At 48.6% G+C, this 25,619-nt stretch overlaps 1 protein-coding gene across 3 annotated transcripts in view; it reads left to right on the top strand.

The window, feature by feature from the left end:
* The window catches only part of PPP1R16B (protein phosphatase 1 regulatory subunit 16B), a 116,777-nt gene extending 94,227 nt beyond the window's left edge, over window positions 1–22,550 (top strand). The window contains exons 5-11 of one of the 3 annotated variants that reach the window (XM_055266713.2): window positions 1,968–2,071; window positions 4,058–4,182; window positions 7,293–7,418; window positions 8,317–8,392; window positions 9,149–9,278; window positions 9,375–9,539; window positions 17,675–22,550. In XM_055266713.2, the coding sequence (XP_055122688.1) occupies window positions 1,968–2,071; window positions 4,058–4,182; window positions 7,293–7,418; window positions 8,317–8,392; window positions 9,149–9,278; window positions 9,375–9,539; window positions 17,675–17,930 (982 nt within the window). In that variant the 3' untranslated portion in view covers window positions 17,931–22,550. Of the gene's footprint in view, window positions 1–1,967; window positions 2,072–4,057; window positions 4,183–7,292; window positions 7,419–8,316; window positions 8,393–9,148; window positions 9,279–9,370; window positions 9,540–17,674 lie in introns of all 3 variants that reach the window. The other 2 variants (XM_055266711.2, XM_055266712.2) reach the window with 2 other exon arrangements.
* The last annotated feature ends 3,069 nt before the right edge of the window (window positions 22,551–25,619 follow it).

Below are 25,619 nucleotides of genomic sequence, written 5' to 3'. Positions count from 1 at the left end.
TTTGAGACCAGCCTGGCCAACATAGTGAAACCCTGTCTCTACTAAAAATACAAAAATTAGCTGGGCGTGGTGGTGCATGCCTGTAATCCCAGCTACTCAGGAGGCTAAGGCAGGAGAATTCCTTGAACCTGGGAGGCGTAGGTTGCAGTGAGCTGAGTTCGAGCCACTGCACACCAGCCTGAGTGATGGAGCAAGACCTTGTCTCAAAACAACAACAACAACAAAAATCATTGTGATTCTTAAAAGTAATGGCAAAAACTACAATTACTTTTGCACCAACCTAAATAACAATTGGTATCACCCAGAGCTGGGCACTGGGCACACAAGGATGCAGAAGTCCTGGGGAGCCAGGAAGAAAGCCAGAGGTTTTAAGTACCAGAGCTGAGACAGAGCCAGACCAGGGGGCTGATCATCTGAGGGCAGGGAGTCAGAGAGAGTGGCCCAGGGCAGGTAACATTTTGCACTTGTCTTGGCAGAGCAGCAGGAGCTCATCGTTGGCTCCTGGGGGGATGGATATGACAGTACTGCTGCCCCAGATCAGAGAGCTAGATGAACTTGCTCTGGGGTGTATGAGAGCTCAGAGAAGTCACAGTGGAGGGCTGTTAGGCCAAAGGACTGGATGGTGGCCCATGCCTACATCTCTAATGGGAACCTGAGTATGGCTAATTCTGCTAGGAGCATCAGGTGGCCACAGCCTGATCAGTGATGGTGCCAAGAGGACAAGGAAAGTGGTGCCAGCCTGGGTCAGTGGGTCCCAAAGCTGATCGGTATTACAATCACCTGGGGCATGGGTTTAAAACACAGATTCCCATGCCCTACCCCAAGGACTCTTTCAGGAGGGCTGGAGTGAAGCCCACCCAAGATGCTGCATTTTATTCCCATGGTCCCCAGGTAATTCTGCCACAGGGCATCCAGGGCCATTCTTAGGAACCACTGGCCCAAAGGGCAAATTCTTCCAGGGAGTCCCAAGTCTCCGTTCTTCTAGCTATGTCCTATCAGCCTTTTGAGTAGGGACTTGGAGGAGGTGGAATATAACTGAGGGTGTTTCTGCATATGGGCAAAAAATGAAATAGAACATGGAGAAGTAAAAAGAACTAATATGAGGGACCTGGGTTTGAGTCTGGACTCTACTGTATCCAAGCTGTGTGACCTTAGACAAGTGACCGAACCTGTCTTGAGTCTTTTTTTAAAAAAAAAAAACTTGCTGTAGTCTTGCTCTATCACCCAGGCTGGAATGCAGTGGCGTGATCTTGGCTCACTGCAACCTCCGCCTCCCGGTTTCAAGCAATTCTCATGCCTCAGCCTCCCGAATAGCTGGGATTATAGGCTCCCACACCATGCCCCGCTAATTTTTGTATTTTTAGTAGAGACAGTGTTTCTATGTCAGCTAGGCTGGTCTCGAACTCCTGACCTCAGGTGATCTGCCCGCCTCAGCCTCCCAAAATGCTGGGATTACAGGCTTGAGTCACTGTGCCCGGTCATGTCTGAGTCTTTGTTTCCCCTTGCGTGAGATGGGGCCAACAGTATTAACCTGAGCTATTATGAGGGTTAAATAAAAGGATGGCTGCAAAAGGGGCTTAGATCAGGCTTGGCTCTAAGCAAGTGCCTGCTAGGTAGTGCTGCTGCCATTAATGTGATTTTTGTTATTGTCACCAGGAGGACTTTTATATCTGTCTCTAAGTCCCTGCCTGCTGGTTCAACAGAGTGAAAGGCTTAGGGAGGTCTCCTGGGATAGCTGTCCTGGGACTTTGGTCTCTTCCCACCTGGGACCCTGGGATCCTGAAGCCGTCGTGCTCTTGGGCTGTGTGTCAGGCAGATCCAAGCATCATCTTGCTGGGGTACACCTTGGTGGGGTTTTGAGTGCCGGGTTGTACAGTAGGATTGCAGGTGAGAGGCCAGAGGGCAGAGGCAGCTAGACCAACCCCAGCCACACCTACTTGGCCCTCACCCTGCCTCTTTCTCTGCAGTGGGGCCGACTTGCTTGCTGTCAACTCGGATGGGAACATGCCATATGACCTCTGCGAGGATGAACCCACCCTGGATGTCATCGAGACCTGCATGGCATACCAGGGTAAGGGAGGGCAGCCTGCTATGAAGTGAGCACAGCACAGAGTTGCGGAGAGCGTCCCTTAAATCAATGCAGGCAAACAGATTAGCTATGCATGGGCCTGCCTCATGCGCCGCGCTCGGTGAATAGGATGGGTCCTCATTCGTATCCTTATCTGTGTGATTATCAAGAGCAGGACATGAGAGGACCCTGGAAAACGTGCTGCGCAGAAGGGAGGTATTGATCTCATTCATGTCACCCACACATGCGGGTGGCCGCAGCTGGCCTTGTCTTGTCTTCATCAGCTGTGACAATTTGATTCAATAAACGTTCACCGTAAAGATACATTCCTACGTGGGACAATAATAAAGTCAAGAACACTGGAGGGTGCCTGCTCTGTGCCAGGCACCACGCTGGCTGCCAGGGGCCCAGATAAACAAGATGTGGGCTGTTCTCAACTCACAAATGAGGTTCAGAGAGGAAATAAATGCAGCAATGAGAGACCTGCGTGCCCCCAGCACCCCCACAGAGAGGCCTCTGAAGCGCCACCTCCTTGGAAATATGTCACATCCCCAGATCCTCAGCTGCAGCTGCAGTCCTGCCCCGGCCCTGCCCTTGTGTACCCCACAGAGCCGCAGTAACCGTGATTGAATCTCCTGTTCCTTGCACCCAGCTCTTCCTATTCATCTCCTGCAGAGGTTCTTAACCATTTTTGTGCCAATCTGGTGACTCTATGGACCCCTTCTCAGAATAATGTTTTTATTTTTTTGACATGGAGCCTTACTGTGTCCCCCAGGCTAGAGTGCAATGGCACAATCTTGGCTCACTGCAACCTCTGCCTCCCAGGTTCAAGTGATTCTCCTGCCTCGGCCTCCCAAGTAGCTGGGATTACAGGCATGCACCATCATGCCCAGCTAATTTTTGTATTTTTAGTAGAGACAGGGTTTCACCATGTTGGCCAGGCTGGTCTCAAACTCCTGACCTCAGGTGATCCGCCTGCCTCAGCCTCCCAAAGTGCTGGGATTACAGGCGTGAGCCCCAGCGCCCAGCCAGAATAATGTTTTTAAATGCAGTTATAAAATTATAGGATTATAAAGGAAGCCAATTGTATTAAAGCTTAACTACCAAAACATTTTTCAATGTGTTAGATAGAAACTTCATTAATTTATTAAACAATAAGATAACAGGATATGAAAATAGCTATACTATCTGTTGGTAACAAAGTCACAGGCACTGCTAACACTACTATGGGTTTTGCTTACATTCTAATGGTAGGGAATGCTCAATTTCGTTTAAAGCTTAGTCAAAAGAAACGTGTGATTTTATTTTCTCCTTTTGTAGACCTCTCCTGAATTTGATCGAAGAGTGCTTGGTCTAATGGATCTTTTTATGGAGCATGTCATCCTCTCCTTAAATACTATTTGTAGCTGTCAGTAACACACTTTTAAGACCGGAATGGGATTCGGGCTATGCAATGTCTCTCTGGGCCCCCTACCTCAATTGACTCAGCTCTCTGCTTGAAAGTAATATATTCATTCATTCAGTCCTTCTGCAACTAAAATTGATTGAGCATTGTGCCAGGTGCTACAGACACAACCATGGTTAAGATGAAGGAAACTAACAGAGACCCTGGTCAGATAGGGTGGTCGGCGGAGGCCAGCTTGGGAGATGATCCAGTCCAGGACCTAAAGAACAAGGCAGAGGCAGCCATCTGAGCAGTTGGAGGTGTGTAGGTGGATGGTAGGGACTTTCAGGTAGGAGAACAGCATATGCAAAGTGACCGACATGAATCCAGTGCCTAATGGGTGCCAGGCAGGAATGCCCTTGCTCTGTGGGCCAATGCATGGTGTCTCATCAGGCCTGAGGACAATGATCTATGGGCATGTCTGCATGCTCCCTTGACTGGCGTACCCTAGGGAACAAGAGCCATGCTTCCCTCATCTGCCTTCCCCTCCCCTCTGGGGTCGTAGGCCTGAGGGTGCTAAATAAATCCCCTCTTTCCCACTGCAGGCATCACCCAAGAGAAAATCAATGAGATGCGGGCAGCTCCTGAGCAGCAGATGATTGCGGACATCCACTGCATGATCGCAGCGGGCCAGGACCTGGACTGGATAGATGCCCAGGGTGCCACACTGGTGAGGAGATGGGCCAGTACCAAAACCAAGACCAGCTAGGTCAAAAGTGGGCCAGCACCTGGTGGGGACCAACCCTGTACCCTTGGGGCCTGTGACCTTGGACCTCCTCAAGAATCCTTTTGGGCCAAGATTGCCCCTGGATAGGGAGGGTTAGCAGAGCAGGGCTCAGCCTCTTTGAGAACCTGGCCTCTCTCTGGGCTGGGCTTGGTGGTTCACACCTCTAGTCCCAGCTACTTGGGAGGCTGAGGTGGGAGGATCACTTGAGCCCAGGAGTTTGAGTTTGAGCTGTGATTGCACCAATGCACTCTAGCCTGGGTGACAGAAAGACTTTGTCTTTAATAAACAAACAAACAAACAAAAAAGAATCCAGCCACTCTCAAGTGGGGCTTGGAGTTAGGAGCCTGGGTGGGAGGCCTGGCTCCCACCTGTTCACCAACTGCTCTGTCTCCAAGATCTTCCTTCACCCCAGGCTTCAGGTGTCCATCTTGAGCTCCTTATTTCCCTCTCCTCTAATGATGTCCTCCATTAAGGACTGGTGTCACCATTCACACACTCACCCATGCTTTCTTGCTTTCCACTGTCCATTCTGCTGCCTTAGTGTCACCTCTTCCACCCTAGCACCCCACTGCCTTGCCTCATCAGCTCCCCTGATATTACTGCAACAGCCTCTCCTTTGGGTTCCCTGACTTCAGAGTCTGCCCACCACTCCCAGTCATCCATTCATCCATTGGTCCATCCAACCATCCATCCGTCCGTCCATCCGTCCATCCATCCATCCAGTCAACACACAGTTATGAGCACCTCCTCTGTGCCACATACTTTACTAGACCCTGGAGATAGAGAACAATGGGACCTTCTTTTCTCTCAAATCCGCCTGGTTAATTCCACTCACCCTTGCAGCTCAAGTGTCAGTGACTTAGGAAAACCTCCCTGGCCACTCCTATAGGCTCTCAGAGCACACTGCAGCCTAACATTGGGGAGGTCTGCTTCTGCAGCCTGTAAATCAAAATTCAGAGCATGGCTATGGCAGATTGGGGGGCAGGTGCCCTGTCCCTGGCTGAGGTTCCATGCTGGTCATAAACACTCAGCAGTCTCGGGATCTCAAGCTCATTAGGTAGGGCTCAGCAGTACCAGATATCCTCACTGCCCCTCAGGCCTGACCTGGCAGCCCAGGTGTGATAAGGGGGCTTCTCCCACCTGCTTCCTGAGCTTTCCCATCTGTTTTGTGGCCATTTCTATTACTTGGGTCCCTGCTTGGATCACCTGCTCAGCCTAGCACTCAAGAATGGGGTCAGGTAGGAAGACTGACTATTTCTGTCTGAAGTCAAGGCCAGGCTGCACTAGGGCATTACCCACCCTCATTGCAGCTCCACTGGGGCTGTCACTGGGTCCTCTAGACACAGGGATCTTGTCTTCCTGGGCTGGGGCTGGCCTCAGGGTGGCACCACCTCCATGGGCCGGGCATATACTAGGTCTCAGGTCTTCCCAGTAAACTGGAGATCATAGCGTCTTCCTCACAGTGTTGCTGGGAGCATTAAATGAGATTCCGTGTGAAAGTGCTTAGCACAGTCTGTAAATTCTCAATAGATGTTAGCAATGACCATTATTTTTACTAACAATGCCACTATTCCACTCATACCTTTTCATTTCCAGCCAAGTAGTGAGGTTTGTAATGTCGGACTGGCCAGCAGGTGTCATTCTCTACAACTGGCAAGCATCAGACATTTATAAATCAGACAATTATACTAATTTTCACATCATACCCTTGCTTTTTCAAGTTGGAAAAAAAAAACAAAAACAAAAAAACAGAGCTTCAAGCAACCTTCTCCCAGGATGAGGTAGCATCTGACCATCAGGGCTGTGTTCAGAAGGATCACTTCCTGAGGCCCTGCCTTCTTTGTCCCACTGACTCTCCGGCCCCAAGACCTCAGGCCCCTGAGGTTCTCTGGCTTCCTCCCAGCTAGTCTTCTGCTGGCTGCCTTGGACTTTCACTTCTATCTCTCATCTTGGCTGGAAAGCTGATGTCTTTTTGCCTTATTTCTTTCTCTCTCCTTCATTCATTCTCATGGACATCACTTAGGGCTCTCTAAGAATGTGAATCCCTTACTGAGTGTTCATTATGGGCTAAGCTATTGCTGTATTTTGGGGGCAAATTGAACAAGCATGACGACTGAGGTCTGCGAGGCAATGGCCATGACTGAAGGCCTTGAATGGGATCACAGTCCCTTATTGGATGTATTATCTATTGCTGCATAACAAACTACCCCACAATGTAGCGTCTTAAAACAATAATAAATATTTATTGTCTCACATGGTTTCTTTGGGTCAGAGAGTTAGGAACAGCTTAACTGGGTGGCTCTGGCTTGGTGGCTGTCATGATATTGCAACCAAGATGTTGCAAAATTGTTGAGACTACTGGGGCTGCAGTCTCATCTGAAGGCTTGACTGGTACTGGAGGATCCACTTCCAAGGCAGCTCACTCACATGGCTGGTAAGTTAGTGCTGGCTGTTGGCAGGAAGCCTCAGTTTCTCACCTCCTTAGGACCTCTCCTTGAGGCTTCTTGAGGGTCCTCACAACATAGTGTCTGCCTCCTTCTAGAATAATTGATCCAAGACAACATAAAGTAGAAGCAGCAATGCCTTTTATGCCCTAGCCTCAGAAATCACACATTGCCACTTCACAATATCCTATTTGTTAGAAGTGAGTCACTCAGTGTGGCCCACATTCAAGGTGGTAACAGTCGGGCTTCATCTTTTAAAGGAAGATGTGTCAAATAATTTGTGGACATATTTAAAAATCACCATATTGAACCTCAGAGACCCCTCCTTCAGGGCTCAGTGCACAGTAGGGGTTCAGTAAATGCTGTTGCTTTAACCACATGGATGCTAAGACCAACCACAAGGGAGAAGAATTCAGCTCTCTACCTTTCCTTCTAGGTCCGTATTTCAGACTTAATAATCCTCTGCAATGTGACTGGTATTTCCGTCTCATTCTATTCCATTCTACTGTCCCCAAGGATGCTGTGGGACTTGGGTGAAGGTGAGAGCTAGCCTACCTTCAATGTGGGGCTGATCCCCTGGGGAATGCTCACTTCTTTCCTCTCCTCCAGCTGCACATAGCTGGAGCCAATGGATACCTGCGGGCAGCTGAGCTCCTCCTGGACCATGGAGTGCGTGTGGATGTGAAGGACTGGGATGGCTGGGAGCCCCTGCATGCAGCTGCCTTCTGGGGACAGGTAGTTCTCACCCACAGGGCTGTGGGGGAGGCCGGCACAGGGCTAACCTGCTGACACCAAGTTTTTCGGGCTGGACATTGGTTTCAAAGAACATAAGACTTTAAGGCTTAAGGTGTTAACTATAGCTCATATGTGAGATATGAAAAGGCCTAGGGAGTTTGCAAAAAACATTGGACAAGACAAGTTGTTTTTTTTGTTTTTTGTTTTTTTTTTTTTTTTTTTTTTTTTTTTGAGACGGAGTCTTGCTCTGTCACCCAGGCTGGAGTACAGTGGTGCAATCTCATCTCACTGCAACCTCCATCTCCTGGATTCAAGCAATTCTCCTGCCTCAGCCTCCTGAGTAGCTGCGATTACAGGCATGTGCCACCATGCCCAGCTAATTTTTTGTATTTTTAGTAGAGATGGTGTTTCACCATGTTGGCCAGGCTGGTCTCAAACTCCTGACCTCAGGTGATCTGCCCGCCTCAGCCTCCCAAAGTGCTGGGATGCCACCATGCCCGGCTGACAAATTGTATTCTAATAGGATGGTAAGCAAATTTGCCAAATAAGAAAATTACCAGCATTTTTGCTCCCAGTAGTTTCTCCATTTGTTTCCAGATACAAAACTCTGATTGTCACTTACACCTAGTCCCTCCTTAGATACCTGCCAGCTCTAGAGTTACAGCCAACTCTTTCTTCTCCTTCTTCTTGGTGTGGCCCAGGCATGTGGAGGAGATGCTAAGCTCATTGCATCTGTCTGGATTCCCCCCATGGATCTAGTGTGCAGGCCTTCCCTGGAAATCAACTTTGTCCCACCATTCTTTGGGTCACATCCTAAGAGGCCTTGGGCACTCTCTCTACCTCCTAGGCTTTCTGAGCTCTGGGCAGGGGGACACATGAGCTTCTTCCTGTGTTTCAGATGCAGATGGCAGAGCTATTGGTGTCCCATGGAGCTAGTCTCAGTGCAAGGACATCCATGGATGAGATGCCAATAGGTAAGTCCAGCACAGCAGCTGGTGTGCACAAATAGGTAGTTATCAATGTTTTGATGGGTAGAGGGAGAAATAGATAAATATATGGTTGTATAGATTGATGGATTGGTGTGTAGATAGATAGATGGATTAATTAATGGATGGTAGATGAATGGACAGATGGATGGACAGATGAATGAATAGATGGATAAATGGATGAATGGATGGATGAGAGGGGTAGATGGTTGAATGGATGGGTGGGTGGGTGAATGGATGAATGGATAGATAGAAGAATAAGTGGATGAGTGGGTAAAGGATGAATCTATGAATAGATGGCTCAGTCAGCAATAGGTAGATAGATGGATGAAGGAGTTAGGTAGAATAGATGGGAGTATGTAGCTTTCTTAGCATCTTTGCATAATTTATTGCTTGGGCTATGTGGGGTACCTTCTTGTTTCCCTCACTACTTCTCATATCAGTGAAGACTTGAGGACTCTTCTTGGAAACTATCAAAGAGGAACATGAATCCCTTGGTCATAGCTGGGAACCTTAGGAATTGTGACTGTGCCCAGAACCTGGGTTTCCCATTCTTATAATCCTCTAAGGTTTGGGTTGCAGCCCAGGAACTTTGGCTGGCATTGTTTTCTTCCCTCCCTGCATGCCCCAAAAGATGCTTGGAGTTTTCAGTGGGTTGGGGTGGCAGCTCCTCTGGTCTGGAGCACCCTCTTGCGCCACAGGTCCTGGCCCCATCCCCCACAACAGACTCCTCTGCCCCTTCAGACCTGTGCGAGGAGGAAGAGTTCAAGGTCCTGCTGCTGGAGCTAAAACACAAGCATGATGTGATCATGAAGTCACAGCTGAGGCACAAGTCATCCTTGAGCCGGAGGACATCCAGCGCAGGCAGCCGTGGGTGAGTCCGGGGCAGGGCAGCCAGGGGTCCCTGTGCGTGCTCCTGCCTGTGGCGCCTGGGTGCAGCCTCCAGCACCCACTTTGTCCTCTCAGGAAGGTGGTGCGGCGAGCCAGCCTGTCGGACAGGACCAACCTGTATAGGAAGGAGTATGAGGGAGAGGCCATCCTGTGGCAGCAGCGGAGTGCAGCCGAGGATCAGCGGACCTCCACCTACAACGGGGACATCAGGGAGACCAGGACAGACCAAGAGAATAAGGACCCTGTGAGTGGCCTCACGCCCTGCCCTAGTGTCAGCCACTGCAATGGGAGAACAGGGTCCAGCCTGGCCTTGCCTTCAACTGAGAGCCTTCAGAGGGAAGTAGCCAGGCACTGCCCTTAAACTAGCATATCCAGTCTGATGGTGATGGCTACTGTAGTTAAACCAGCAGATTCAGTCCGATAGTGGTGGCTGCTGTAGTTAAGGAGGTGATCAGGGAGCGTGTTAGAGACTGAGCTGGGTGCTTTGGCACACAAGTGGGTCTCCTAATTGACAGGGGGTGTGTGTCCGCTATGCGCCTAGCTGTGCTCCAGCACACCTAGCAGTGGACTTCCTAGAAGAGAGCTTCAGTAGGGCAGTCACCCAGGAGCTGATGGCACTACAACTTCTTTTTCAGGAAATATAACAAGATATTGAGAATTGTGTTTATCAGAACATGCTTTTTGAAAAATGGAGTAGGATCCTATTAGGACCTCTGAGAAGCCTGCTCCTGTAGCAGCCAATGGTCCTTTAAGCTTTAAGCTGCTTTCCTTAGGGGACACACATTCATTTCTGACGGCTGCTTTAAGAAATTATCACAAACTGGATGGCTTAACATGGTGGAAATTTATTCTCTCTCAGTTCTGAAGGCCAGAAGTCTAAAATCGAGGTGACACCAGCATTGATTCCCTCTGGGGGCTCTCAAGGGGATTCTGTTCCATGCCTCTGCGAGCTTCTGGTGGCTCAGGCATTCTTTGGCTCTTGCTAGCAACGATTCTAGTCTCTGCTTCTATCTCCACATGACCTTTTTCTTTGTGTGTGTGTGTCTGTTTTCTTTTTTTATTTTTATTTTATTGGATTTTTTTTGAGACAGGGTCTTGCTCTGTCACTCAGGCTGGAGTGCAGTGGCATGATTATAGATCACTGAAGACTCCAGCTCATGGGCTTAAGCTATCCTCCCACCTCAGCCTCTCAAGTAGCTGGGACTATAGGCGGGGGCCATCACGACTGGCTAATTTTTAAATTTCTTGTAGAGATGAGGTCTTGCTGTGTTGCCCAGGCTGGACTCAAACTTAGCCTCAAGCAATCCTCCCACGTTGGCTTCCCAAAGTACTGAGATTACAGGTTCGAGCCACCGCACCTAGCCTGTTTTTCCCTCTTATAAGGACACCAGTCATTGGATTGGAGCCCATGCCAATCCAGTATGACCCAATCTTAATTTAATTTATTACACCTGCAAATACCTATTTCCAGATAAAGTCACATTCAGAGACTCCAGGTAGACATGAATTTTTGAGGGACACTACTTAACCCAGAACCAACATACTCACTCAGCATGGCTGCTTTCTTGCTGAGTGGAGTGAACAAGTTTGGGGCTGGGGTGGAATTGCTGAGGACAAGGGAGAAGCTAACTATACCAGAGGTGGTCTGCCATTTTCGTTCTTCCACCACACCATGAGCAGATCAAAACATGCCTAGAGAGTTTAGCCTTGGTGGGATGAAATTGATTAGCTACTGAGCATGCCCATGTGTCTCAGAGGGACCCTGCTTCCCAGCATGAATAGTGAGGTCACCTACTGCCTGTCTCACCAGGAGGTGTGAAGGTGCCTGCCCAAGGGGAGGCCACATCAAAGCCACCAGCTGGTGATGGAGAGGGCACGTAGGGAAGCTTTGTTCTGCCTGGCCCCTTAGTCTGAGGATTAGTGAGAAAAGAGATGTAGATCAATATCAAATCACATTTCAGATGTCTCCCAGTTGTGCTTTATTTATTTTTCCTTTGTGATTGTGGTATAACTTAAGTATGGTAAAGCAGACAAATCTTTTTTTATTCTTTTACTTTTTTGTGATATGGAGCCTCACTCCGTTACCCAGGCTGGAGTGCAGTGGTGTGATTTCAGCTCACTGCAACCTCTGCTCCCAGGTTCAAGCGATCCTCTTGCCTCAGCCTCCTGAGTAGTTGGGATTACTAGTGCCCGCCACGACGCCTGGTGGATTTTTGTATTTTTAGTAGAGATGGGGTTTCACCATGTTGGCCAGGCTGGTGTTGAAGTTGTGACCTCAAGCAATCCTTACCCACTTGGACCTCCCAAAGTGCTGGGCTTACAGGTGTGAGCCACCATGCCTGGCCAAGTAGACAAATCTTAAATGAGATTTTCAACAACCTTTTACAAATGTACACACTTAGATGAATTCATAGAGCCTTTTCATCATCCATGTTCTCTCTCCGTCCTTTCCCCCACTCCAAATGTAGTCACTATTTAACTTTGAGTTCTAAAGATTAATTTTGTATGTGCATATGAATGACCCTGTAGTTTCTTTTGTGTCTGGCTTTTTTTACATCTGTGAGAGTCACCCACGTTGTGGCATATAGCAGTAGTTCTTTTTTTTTTTTTTTTTTTTGAGACAGGAGTTCACTCTGTTGCCTGGGCTGGAGTGCAGTGGTGTGATCCTAGCTCACTGCAGCCTTGAACTCTTGGGATCAGCGATCCTTCCACCTCAGCCCCTTGGGTAGCTGGGACTATAGGCATGCACCACCATGCCTGGCTAATTAAAAATAATTTTTTTTGGTCAGGTGCCGTGGCTCATGCCTGTAATCCCAGCACTTTGGGAGGCCGAGGTGGGTGGATCACGAGGTCAAGAGATCGAGACCATCCTAGCCACATGGTGAAACCCCATCTCTACTAAAAATACAAAAATTAGCTGGGCGTGGTGGCACATGCCTGTAGTCCCAGCTACTCAGGAGGCTGAGGCAGGAGAATCACTTGAACCCGGGAGGTAGAGGTTGCAGTGAGCCAAGATAGAGCCACTGCACTCCAGCCTGGGGACAGAGAAAGACTCTGTCTCAAAACAAAACAAAACAAAATTTTTTAGAGATGGGATCTTGCCATGTTGCCCAGGCTGGTCTCAAACTCCTGGGCTCAAATGATCCTCTTGCCTCAGTCTCCCAAAGTGCTGGGATTATAGGCACAAGCCACTGCACCTGGCCTCATTCTTGTTTTCTTTTCTTTTCTTTTTTTTTTTTGAGATGGAGTCTCGCTCTGTCGCCCAGGCTGGAGTGCATTGGCACGATCTCGGCTCACTGCAACCTCCACCTCCCAGATTCACGCCATTCTCCTGCCTCAGCCTCCCTAGAAGCTGGGACTATAGGTGCCTGCCATCACGCCCAGCTAATTTTTTGTATTTTCAGTAGAGACGGGGTTTCACCGTGTTAGCCAGACGGTCTCGATCTCCTGACCTTGTGATCCACCCGCCTCAGTCTCCCAAAGTGCTGGGATTACAGGCATGAGCCACCACGCCCGGCTGCCTCATTCTTTTTTATTGCTTTCTAGAATTCGATTGTTTGAATATTAAAATTTACATATCCATGCTCCTTTTTTTTTAATTGAGACAGAGTGTCGCTTTGTCACCCAAGCTAGAGTGCAGTGGCATGCTCTTGGCTCACTACAACCTCTGCCTCCCAGGTTCAAGCGATTCTCCTGCCTCAGCCTCCTGAGTAGCTGGGATTACAGGTGCACGCCACCATGCCCGGCTAATTTTTGAATTTTTAGTAGAGACGGGGTTTCACCATGCTGTCCAGGATGGTCTCGATCCCTTGACCTCGTGATCCACCCGCCTCGACCTCCCAAAGTGCTGGGATTACAGGCGTGAGCCACTGTGCCCGGCCATGTCGTTGTGTTTTAAAGCTAAAGAGAAACGGTTTTTGAAGTGATTGCAGCAGTAAGTAGAATGCTTCGACCACAGAATTGGCAAGATCTCGGAGGTCAGGGAGAAAGGAGTTTGTTTCCTAGGGAGGAAGACAGAGACTGCAAGGACTGAGGGTTGGGAGTGGGATGAGCAGGTGGTGTAATTGGACAGTTGACCGGGAATGTGTGTCCCATGGTCAGCCCATTTCCAGAAGGGTCTTCAGGAGAGTTTTTCTGCATTGCAGTGCTTGTTTACCCTCAGGGTGAGTCAAAGTCCAGGACCCTGTAGGGAGGGGAGCAGCTTAACTAAAATTTGGTTAAATCATTTACCGCTGGACGTGGGGGCTCCTGCCTGTAGTCTCAGCACTTTGAGAGGCCCAGGCAGGTGGATCATCTGAGGTCAGGAGTTCGAGACCAGCCTGGCCAACATGGTGAAACCCTGTCGCTACCTAAAATAGCCAGGTGTGGTGGCAGGTGCCTGTAATGCCAGCTACTTGGGAGCCTGAGGCAGGAGAATCACTTGAACCTGGGAGGCAGAGGTTGCAGTGAGCCAAGATTGCACCACTGCACTCCAGCCTGGGCAACAGGGTGAGACTCTATCTCAAAAAAAAAAAAAAAATCATTTAGCAAGCCTTAATTTCAGTTGATAAATTGACAGTTTAGCTAATCATTTCAGAGAAAAAGAATGAGAATTTGGGGGACTGTGTTTGGGTTGTCCTAGGAAAAGGAGGGGTCATCTGAGCGTTCTGGAAATCCTATGGGGAAGGGTGATTCTGTGCAGTCAGCCATTCCCCAGAACACAAAAGGTGGGGGTTTTGTTTAACCTTCCTGTTTTCCAGTACCTCAGTTCAACATTGCCAAGATGATGGCGCCTATCGCAGAGGGTGTTCTAGGGTCAATTGTGTTCTTATTTATATAGAACTCAGCCCATAACTTGTACCTCATTAAGCATTAGGCAGATAAATACATTTAGAAGTTCCCTGCATCATGAGAAAACCTCTTTCATCTAACCCACATGCTTGAGGCTGGAGTTAATTCCTCTTCCTTCAATGCTCTGATTTCTGACACTGGAGATGGATATAGGTGGGTTTTGTTTTGTTTTGTTTTGTTTTGTTGAGACAGGGTCTCATTCTGTCACTCAGGTTAGACTGCAGTGGTGCAAACATGGCTTACTGCAGCCTCACCCTCCTGGGCTCAAGTGATCCTCCTGCCCAGCCTCCCACGTAGCTGAGCCACAGGCATGCACCACCATGCCCAGCTAATTTTTAAATATTTTTGTAGTGATGAGGTCTCACTATGTTGCCCAGGCTGGTCTCCAACTCTTAGGCTGAAGCCATCCTCCCACCTCAGCCTACCAAAGTGCTGGGATTACAGGCATGAGCCACTGCACCCAGCAGGGATTTTTTTCTTTTTAAACTAATAGATTTTTTTTTCGAGCAGTTTTAGAACTCTAGAAAAATGGGTGGAAAGTACAGATATTTCCCATATACACCCCCCTCCACCCTGGTTTCCCCTGTTATTAACAACTCGCATTAGTGTGGTACATATGTTATCACTGATGAGCCAATATTGATACATTATTATGAACTAAAGCCCATGGTTTACATTGGGTTTGCTGTTTGTGTTGTAACTCCTGTGGGTTTTGACAAATGCATAATGTCATGTGTCCGTCATGATAGTGTCACACAGAATGCTCTCGCCACTTGGTTTAGGTGATTATATTAGACGGTTGAGATTGTGAACAACTGGTAAAAGAGACCAGGGCTGTCCCACTAAACAGCCCTGGTATTCTACTTACGCTTCCTCCCCAAACTCTAGCAATCACTGATCTTCTACTGTTTTCATGGTCTTGCTTTTCCAAAATGTTATATACTTGGAATTATATAATATGTGATGCTTTCAGATTGGTGTTCTATATGGTTTTTTTTGAGACGGAGTCTCACTCTGTTGCCCAGTCTGGATGGAGTGCAGTTGTGCAATCTCAGCTCACTGCAACCTCTGCCTCCTGGTTCAAACAATTATCCTGCCTCAGCCTCCTGAATAGTTGCGATTAGAGGCATGCGTCACCGCGCCTGTCTAATTTTTGTGTTTTTCTTTTAGTAGAGACAAGGTTTCACCATGTTGGCCAGGCAGGTCTCGAACTCCTGACCTCAAGTGATCTGTCCACCTCAGCCTCCCAAAGTGCTGGGATTATAAGCGTGAGTCACCACGCTCGGCCTGTACATGTTTTTTTAACTGTCTAGATGATGCCAATGTGCATCCAAGATGGGATCAGTGTCTCAGATCTTTGCCACTCTAAACATCAGCAGGAAATTCTTAGAAGTACCGAATTGCAGGCCCCAACCCAGACTTATTGAGTCAGAATATGGATTTTAACAATATCCCTAGGCAACTCACATACACATTAAAGTTTGAGAAGCACTGACTAGGACCACCAAGAAATGGTCTCTCCATGACATGGCATCAGTCTGCCTGCATAGTTCAGAAGGAGCCATTAAAAACAAAAAAAGGTCGGACTCAGTGGCTCATGCCTGTAATCCCAAGGCTTTGGGAAGCTGAGGTGGGAGGATCACTTGAGACCAGGAGTTCAAGACCAGCCTGTGCAACATAGTGAGGCCCTGACTCTAAAAGGAGAAAGCGAAGAAATACACACTCATAAATGGAAACTTACTATGGAAAGTGTTCTTTGCCTTATCACATATTACCATATATACATAACATATATGTTAGATGTATGTATGTTATATATATATGTTAGAAAACTAGATTATATATATATACATATCTTGGACATCTTTCCTTGCCAGCTCGTGGAGACTTCCTTCATTCTTTTTACCAGCTACAGAGCACACCAGTAGAAGTACTGGCCACAATTTCCTGCTTGCCCAGTGATGACTTTCAGGCTTTGCACTAATGAGAGAGAAAATCTGTGAAATGGGCTTGCTGGTGCAAAGTATACAATCCTTTCTAAAAATTTTTATCATTATTATTGTTTTTATTTTTTACTGAAGAGCTGGGGAGAGAAGAAAGGAAAAAAAGAAAAAAATATCACTGAAGGATGATGCAAAACTGTCCACCAAAGAGACTGTAGCAATTTACATTCTCACTTATTTCCCCATACCCCTGCCAACACCGAGTAATAACACACTTTAAACGTATTTGTCAATGTGATATCTAAAAGTGATATTTTGTTGTTTTAATTTTTATATTATTAACGATTAGTGAGGAGGAATATTATTCCAATGCCATGTATATCTATATATTTTGCTGTGGGCTGCATATTAGTATCCTCTGCCTACTATTTTTATTAGGTAGGTAGGCCTTTAAAAATTGACTTTTGGCTGGGCATGGTGGCTCATGCCTGCAATCTCAGCACTTTGGGAAGCTGAGGAGTATGGATCACTTGAGGCCAGGAATTCAAGATCAGCCTGGCCAGCATGGTGAAACCCCATCTCTACAAAAATACAAAAATTAGCTGGGTGTGGTGGTGCGTGCCTGTAATCCCAGCTACTCGGGAGGCTGAGGCAGGAGAATTGTTTGAACCCGGGAGGCAGAGGCTGCGGTGAGCGGAGATTGCGCCACTGCACTCCAGCCTGAGAGACAGAGCAAGACTCCATCTCAAAAAAAAAAGGACTTTTAAGAGCTCTTTATACTTTCAGAAAATTAGTCTCTTTTCTGTCATATATGTTGAAAATATTTTCCTAGTTTCTTCATGTGTCTTTTGACCTTGTTCCCTGTTCATGGTGAGTTTTTGCTGTGCTTTAAATGTTGTCGCAGGTATCTATTTTTTAGTTTATAGTTTTTAGGAAGCAGCTACTTTTCAAACTCTTGTTATCCAAGGATTATTAGGTGTACAGGATCCCTGGGTAAGAATCTTTGTGAGATATGCTTCAAATAGAGGAAGGATTACAAGTGACTCAAAAACCCAACTCAAATGGACTTACACACAAGGAATTTATTGGCTTGTGCAACTGAAAAGTCTGGGCCTGGAAGGATCCTGGGCTTCAAATGTGTCATCGGGATGCAGTCTCTGTTAGCCTTTCTTCATGCCAACTTCACTTGCAAGCAGACCCTTTAACATAATATCTCCCCAGCCCTCAGCTTACTTCATTCTTACTACCCACAGTTCCTACAGAAACTTCTCTTTCCCAATTGTTCTAGCAAAAGTCCCAGGGTCGCTTCACTGAGGCAATTTCAGTTAAGAACTCATCCCTGGGCCAATCCCTGTAGTGAAATATGTTGACTGGCTAGGCCTTGGGTCATGATCCAGGCCCTGGAGCAAGGCCAGGGGTCAGTTAACTCTACGAAAATTCATAGATTCCTTTGGGGGTTCCCCAAAGGAAAAACCTGGCCCCAATACCCAGGGAGAGAAAACAGATAGAGGAAAAGTCCAAAGAATAATACCCTCAGCAGAGAGACAGGTGGATAGTAGGTTCAGATCTTCCAGCCAGCTGGTAATGTTGTCCCTCTCACTCGCAGAACCCCAGGCTGGAGAAGCCCGTGCTACTCTCCGAATTTCCTACCAAGATCCCACGAGGTGAACTGGACATGCCTGTTGAGAACGGCCTCCGGGCTCCGGTCAGTGCCTACCAGTATGCACTGGCCAACGGGGATGTCTGGAAGGTGCATGAGGTGCCCGACTACAGCATGGCCTATGGCAACCCTGGCGTGGCCGACGCCACCCCGCCCTGGAGCAGCTACAAGGAACAGAGTCCTCAGACGCTTCTGGAGCTGAAGCGGCAGCGGGCTGCAGCCAAGCTGCTCAGCCACCCCTTCCTTAGCACCCACCTGGGCAACAGCATGGCCAGGACGGGCGAGAGTAGCAGTGAAGGCAAGGCCCCCTTGATCGGAGGCAGAACTTCACCATACAGCAGCAATGGGACCTCGGTATATTACACGGTCACCAGCGGAGATCCCCCACTCTTAAAGTTCAAGGCCCCCATAGAGGAGATGGAGGAGAAGGTGCATGGCTGTTGCCGTATCTCCTAGTCTCCGTGTGATGGAGGAGGGAGATGCCTGGGGAGGGGCTCCTGGAATCCAGGCCAGCCCAACAGCCTTGGCTGGGGAGGTGTCAGAGGGCAGCTGGGGAGAGGTGGGCTCTGCTTTTCAGAGGAACTCAGACCCCAGCCCTCACCTGGCTGCCCATAGCATCCCATGTCCCACGTCCCGTGGTTCTGCTTCCTGCTGCATCGTCTGCCATCTGACACAAGGCCTGTCGTGGCCTCCTGGCTCACTCTGCTGTCTGATCTTGGGAGGGTGGGCTTGAGATCCCAGCTCTATTCTTGGTATAAAGGCTTCTCCGGATCAGTACATGCATGTCACATTAACACACACACACACATATACACGCACACACAAGCTCAATCATTGTGTGTAGGAATGACATACCTGGGCTCAGGGGAAGCAAGGGGGCTTAGAATTTGTGGGGTATTCCCAAAAGGATGGAAGTTAAGACTCAGAGTCTCATTACCACTGCCATCATGGCTTTAGCAGGGGAGGGGACCTGCTAAGCTGAGACCCATAGTCCTGCTCAGAGTCATCCCAAGGTCTGAGCCACCAGCCACACCTGACAGGGGCGAGAAGTCCTCGCTGTGTTCAGAGGGAGCCAGGAATCTACATGGGTAGATGAGATAGACACAGACCTGCTCCCCGCAGCCTTGTTGAGAGCCATACTTCTGCCCATGCCAGGAGCCAGCTGTGTGACCTTCCAGGGGTGGAGGGGGAAAACCAGGCAATTTCATTCCTGGAATCAACCAAATCATGTTTTCCTCTTGGATGGAAGTGTCAAAGGCAGAAGGGTGTGGGAGGGGGACAAGGCCAGTATTTACAAAAGTGTATCTGATTTAAAAAATTCCTTTAGTCTGTAAAACTCCTAGAGGGAGGGAGGTAACTGAATTCACTTCTTTTTGTGGATCATATCACGGTCACTGGGTTTTACTGGCTGGTGCTGGGAAAATGAAGCTAAGGGAGGAGCTTCCATTGGAATGCTTTTCCAGGGAGAGAGGCCAGTTAATTTAAAAAAAAACAAAAAACAGTCGCTAGTTAACAGCGACAGAGCCCAGCACCCTGGGGTCTTTGTGAATATCCAGACTGTTTCAGCCCAGCCCATCTCAGCCAGCCCTCCTCAGACTGAGCTGTCAGAGCACGCAATTAGGGGCCAGCCTGCCTCCACCTCCCACCCCCATCCACCCCCATCAGTCGTGTGTGCGGAGTCAGTGCTCAGGATCCCGGGCCCAGCTTTTGCCTTTTTGGAGATGCTTGGTGAGACAGATTTGCCAGTCAGCCCTTTTGAGTTCCTGCCTCGCCCAGTGGCTCCCAGCCTGCACTTGCAGGAGTGGTGATGCCCCAAGTCTGCAAATCCAGGGTGCACGTGGTCAATATCCCATCCTGCATTCAGGAGAGCCATGGTAGGGCTGGAGTTGGGCCTTGCCCAGCTCTGCAGTTTCATAGTCCCAGCTTTCCTGGTGCTGGGGAGGGAGGACTGTGAATGGCTGTTCTCCCCTCACTGCTGATTCTCCCAGGACCCCCTTTGGAGTTGCCCATTGGCATGGGCACTGCCCACAGGCTCAGCCAGAACCTTTTGGTGTAACCGACAAGCTGCAGGTTGTCCCCTGCTCTGTGCGCCTTTTATTTTTCCTTAAACTACCTCCTTAGAGCTCTGAAGGGGTCTCCTAGTTCCAGATTTGAATTTGGGGAACAGATCTGGGTTCTTTTTAACCCTCTTCTTTCTCAGTCTATGAGAAAATTTCCCTGAGGGGCACCTGGGCTAGGGGCTTGGGGCTGGAAGACCATCCCCGCCTTGTGCCACAACTTTAGTCGTGGGATCTGCTCTTTGTCATTCTCAGCCCCCTACTGTGGCCCCCATGGCCCCATAACCCAGAGAGGGAGCTGGACTTCAGGGAGCCTGAGTGATGCTTTCCCAGGAGCACGGCAGCTGGCTGGACCAGAAAGTAGAGGGCCCATGGGAGTGACTGTGCCCTCGGTGGCTGCTGGAAGGGGAGAGGTTCTCGGCATCAGGCCACCTCCACCCCAATGCCAGGACAGATGTATTCTAGAGTAGGGGTGGAGGCGGCCCAGGAGCCTGAAGACAGGTGCATAGATGCTTCCCATGACCCTGCCATTTGGGGTGGGCTCTTCAACATCTCAGGCTGTGGCTGGAACAGGACAGGATGATCTAAAACACACATACCATTGGCTGTAAAACAGTATGAGCCCAGACTGATGCTGAAATCCCTCGTGAGCTGACCTTAGCTACAAGGTACGGAGTTCTGAGGGAAGCTGCGTGCTCCTCAGGAGAGAGCTGTGCAGGTTTTCCGATCTTTTTGCTCAGGGGCCAAACACTGAAGGCACGTACTGCCCAACCCACTGAGCGCCTGAGGCCATTCCCTCCTTTTCCGAATGCCTCCTGCCTCCTGGGCTATTCCTCTCCACCCAGAAGGCTGGGAATCCCAGCTGATTCCCTGACAGGAGCCGACTTCACACACAGGTGACTCTCAAGCATTGGCTCATGTTTTCAGCCAGGGATAAACCATCCCCTCTGGGGGCTTTAGGTCCCTGGGGAGCTTTCCCTGTAGGTCTCCTGGGTGTTGAGAGACAAGTTGGAGACCAACCTCCAATGAATGAGCCACGGTCATTCATTAATTCACTCACGTAATTTACTGAGTAGCTGCAACATGCCAGCCTCTATGTTAGGTTCTGCGGATAAAGGAGGAATAAGACAGAGTCAGGAGAACTGTTCTTTGTGGTTTCCGCCCCTTGGGGACCACAGGCATCAGCAGTCCCATTCAAGTCACCTGACGCAAAGTGTCTGCATCTTGGTCCAGCGACCCTTTGCTTTTCAGCTCCTGGAATCCTTACAGTCTGAATTCCTTTAGCTGGGAACAGCTGTCATGGCCACCCCTGGATAACATTTGCCACCAAGTATAGATGCTGGATCTTGGGTTCCAGGCAGGCATCATCCAGGTGCATCTGGAACTTTCGGTGATAGCTGCCTTCAGCCAGCATCTTTGGGGGACTCTATAATAGCAGCTTGAGATCAGTGTCTAGAAGACTGTTCTGCAATTTGCTGCCAAATGCATCTCAGGTTTTTAAAGTCATTGTTTCTTGCTCATGGTGGCTCATTTATTACATAGTCCCCTCACCCCACTAATGGATAATGGGAGGAAAAGTTGCTGCTTCCTTCAGCATCAAAGCCTTTCCTTGGGAATCTGCCTCCCTCCATGGCAGGGGTGGATTCGGGCGCTGGGAGTAACCAGGCAAAGTCAACCAGATGCCTAGCTCCTGCTGAGACCCAGGTCCTGTGGCAGCTCCTCATTAGATTAAAGGAGACCACTTCCAAAGCAGGTGCTGCGTGGCTAACCATCATATGCCCCAAACAATTGAAAGTTGGCGGTTATCACCAGACTGTGAGTTTCTGGCAAGTAGCTTAGGGAAGCCAAATAAACTCTAGGCTCAGGGCTACTGAAGACTTCAGGATAGAATTCTCCATCAAATATACAGCATAAATAAAACTGCTCTGCACTGTTTGATCCATTTCCAAGGGGCTTAGAAAAGTTAACAAGGGTGTGTCCCCTGTCCTGCCCCACTGGTTTGCTGGCTTTGTGATAACATGAGACCATTGTGGTTGTTGGTGTCGAATACCTTCCCATCCTGAGCTCTCTCACCTACCTGCTCTCTCTCCTAGAGCAGGATACTGGGGTACTTTCAAGAAGGGTGCTCCTTTTAAGATGCCCAGAAAGGCTGTATTTAACTCTTGCTATTTGTAACTTGGGGATGGTCTCCCCTGCCCCAGGGCACATAAGAGCAAAGGGTCCAATGGTCAGTGGATGACTCTGCAAAAGTGACCCCCTGTGCCAGAAGCTATAGCCCTCTCCCCGACAGATCTCTCTTGTTGGCCAGAGGGCCTGCTTCCCATGGGCATTGCAAGTGCCACTGTGCGGGGCCTGGCTCTGCACACCCAGGAAAAGTCTGCAGACCCCCAGCCCTCCGCAATAATTCACCAGACCAGAAGCCACTGATGTACAGAGAACACTTAAAAAAATGTATTTTATGTGAAAAAAAGTTAAAACTCTGTATACTGTATCAGCAGCTTTGTGTAAAAATGGCAATCAAGAGAGTCTAATATATTTAAAACTTTTTTAAAAAAAAATCTTCGCGGATCTTTGATATCGTATTGAGGTAACTTCCAGGTAGCCCCTTGCCACGCAGCACCGGTGGGCCTCGGGTCCAAAACCGTGGCTCAGCCACATCCCAAAGGGGGCACGTGTCCCTGGAGTTGCTTCCAGCTGCCAAGGCCTGTGACGGAATTCGCTGTTAAGAGTTTTTAATTAAAATTATTAAATTCCTTTTAATAACACCTGCTAGTGTGAGTGATTATTGCTGTGAGCTCACTTGAACAGTGCTGACTTGAATTCACAAAGAGGAGGTTCCTGGAATAGAGGGTGGGTGAGGGCTCCTAGTCTCTTCCCCCTTACCCCACCGCTTTCCCACAGAGGGCTTTCCCGTGAGGACCCTGAAATAGAGAGAGCTCTAGGGGCTCAGACCTGGAGCAGATGTCTCCTCAGACTAGGAGATGGTGAAAACCGATGAATTCAAGAAAAGGTGGGTGGTTGGGAATGACCTTCATTCTGTCGAATAATCTCTTTGAAATTAACATGAGGCCCTATAGTAGCATATATATTTATTCCATACATTTTCAAAGTTTTTCTTGATATTTATTTATCTTTTTTTTTTTTTTTTTAAGACGGAGCCTCACTCTTTCACCCAGGCTGGAGTGCAGTGGTGCGATCTCAGCTCACTGCAACCTCTGTCTCCCGGGTTCCAGCAATTCTGCCTCAGCCTCCCAAGTAGCTGAGATTACAGGCGCTCACCATGATATCCAGCTAATTTTTTGTATTTTTAGTCGAGACAGAGTTTCACCATGTTGGCCAGGCTGGTCTCCAACTCCTGACCTCAAGTGATCCTCCCGCCTCGAGCTCCCAAAGTGCTGGGATTATAGGCGTGAGCCACCGCGCCTGGCCTCTCATGACATTTATATGTAACAAGGGTGCCCCTCTCCTCTGTCCCATTCTTGGAGTGAACTGACGTGTCCTGTCCTCTTCCCCCTGCCCCATTCCACTCTTTCCCCTCGTGTGCTTATTGTGGGGAAGTACAATACTATAAAGTACTTCACCTTATGACAGCAATACAGCAGCTAAGGCCCCGGCCATTCTCATTTTTTACCTCGAGCGTTAGAGGCACAGAGAAGTTATGTGGTTGCACAGCCTCAGACCACAGTCCTTGGTCCTTGTCCCACACAGAACTTTGTTGGTGTTTTTCTTGAAAGAGGATGAAAAGGGTGTCGGATCACAATGTCAGTAGTTCGAGACCAGCCTGGCCAACGTGGTGAAACCCCATCCTACTAAAGATGCAGAAAATTAGCCAGGCGTGGTGGCATGAGCCTGTAATCCCAGCTACTCGGGAGGCTGAGGCAGGAGAATCATTTGAACCCGGGAGGTGGAGGTTGCAGTGAGCTGAGATCATGCCATTGCACTCCAGCCTGGGCGACAGGAGAAGACTCTGTCTCAAAAAAAAAAAAAAAGAAGGTGCTCTCTTGTAGCCTCCCGGGTCCTGGATACCAGAGCAGGGACACATGGAAGGCTCCACACTTATTCTTGAGAAACTTCACAAAGGGATGGGGATGGGGAGAGGAGGGGAAGAGAGGGAGAGGCGTCCGAACAGCGTCAGGCATTCATCCATTTAAAAAGGTTGTTGGTTGCTAAATAATAATAATGGTAACATCTCACATTTATGACCCACTTTTCATTTACATAAAAAAGATGAGGACTGAAAATTGACTGTTGGATTTAGCTCTGTGGAACTCATGATGAACCTGACAAGAGGTTTTGGTAAAGCAGTGGGGGTTTTAGCCTGATTGAAGAGGGCTGGAAGGGAACTGGAGACAGCAGGTATAGACAACTGGTGTAAGGGTTTCTTTTTCTTTTCTTTTTTTTTTTTGAGACAGAGTCTTACTCTGTCACCCAGGCTGGAGTGCAGTGGTGTGATCATAGTTCACTACAGCCTCAAACTCCTGGGCTTAAGTGATCTCTTGCCTCAGCCTTCCCAGTGGCTGGGACCACCATGAGCACTGCCATGCACTAAAGGTTAGGTGCACCACCATGCCCAGTTAACTTTTGTATTTTTTTGTAGAGACATGGTCTCACTATGTTGCCCAGGCTGGTCTCAAACTCCTGGGCTCAAGTGATCCTCTTCCCTTGGCCTCCCACAGTGCTGGGATTACAGGTGCAAGTCACCATGGCCAGCCACATCTGAGATTTTATGCTGCAAAAGTAAGAAGACAGATGGGGAGCTTTAGAGGAATGTAGGGTCAAGAGAGGGTTGTTTTGAGATGAAAAATATTTCAGCATGCTTGTAGGCTGATAGAAATGAATCAGTAAAGAGGGAAGCTGATGTTCCAGGGGAAAGAAAAAGATTGCTAGAGCGATGCTGGTGAGTAGTAGAGAGGCTGGAAGTGCCCAGGCAGAGGGGTTGGTGTTGGATGGGCAAAGGCGCAGTTCATAAATGCCCAGTATATGGGCAGAGATGCAGACAGGAAGGTAGACTAGATGGGTGCACGTGGACATTCCCTTCTCACTGCTTCTGTGTTCTCGGTGACATAGGAGGCAAGCTGTCAGAGAGGAAAAGGTAGAGAGAATGAGGGAAATGTGGCCTACCAGGCAGTTTTTTTGTTTTTGTTTTGTTTTGTTTTGTTTTTAGATGGAGTTTCGCTCTTGTCGCCCAGGCTGGAGTGCAGTGGTGCCATCTTGACTCACTGCAACCTCCCCTCCCATGTTCAAGTGATTCTCCTGCCTCAGCCTCCCGAGTATCTGGGGTTACACCAAGTAACCAGGGTCTGGTTATTAGACACCCGGCTAATTTTTGTATTTTTAGTAGAGACGGGGTTTCACTGTGTTGGTCAGGCTGATCTCAAACTCCTGATCTCAGGTGATCTGCCCTCCTCGGCCTCCTAAAGTGCTGGGATTACAGGCATGAGCCACTGCTCCCGGCCTCCTAGCAGGCAGTCTTACGGATTATGAATTTAAAACATGACCAGTCAATAAGCATGGTTATGCCCTTTTTGTTTTTTCTCCAGCCCTGTAGTGCTGCCGGGGTGCAGGTGGAAAGTAGGGTATAACCAGGGTTTGTTGGGGTTTTACAAGGCAAAAACCTATGAAATGAGAGAAGACTACCGGAGGGTGTAATCAAAGGAGTAGTCCTAATATGATGAGCCGGTATTTTTTGAATGAATGAATACATGGTTAAAGGCAGGTGATAAAGGCGATATCCTTGGCCATGCCAAAGCTCTGAGAGCCTAGGAGCAGCGTGGCCAGAGTCTCTGGGAGTCTGGCACCTGCCTCTCCTCATTGCCTAGGCCTGACTGTCACCG

Source organism: Symphalangus syndactylus, chromosome 24 (genome assembly GCF_028878055.3).
Source record: "Symphalangus syndactylus isolate Jambi chromosome 24, NHGRI_mSymSyn1-v2.1_pri, whole genome shotgun sequence".
NCBI classification, from domain to species: Eukaryota; Metazoa; Chordata; class Mammalia; order Primates; family Hylobatidae; genus Symphalangus; species Symphalangus syndactylus.
The sequence above is the reverse complement of the archived record's forward strand: the minus strand, read 5'-3'. Positions and strand labels throughout refer to the sequence as shown.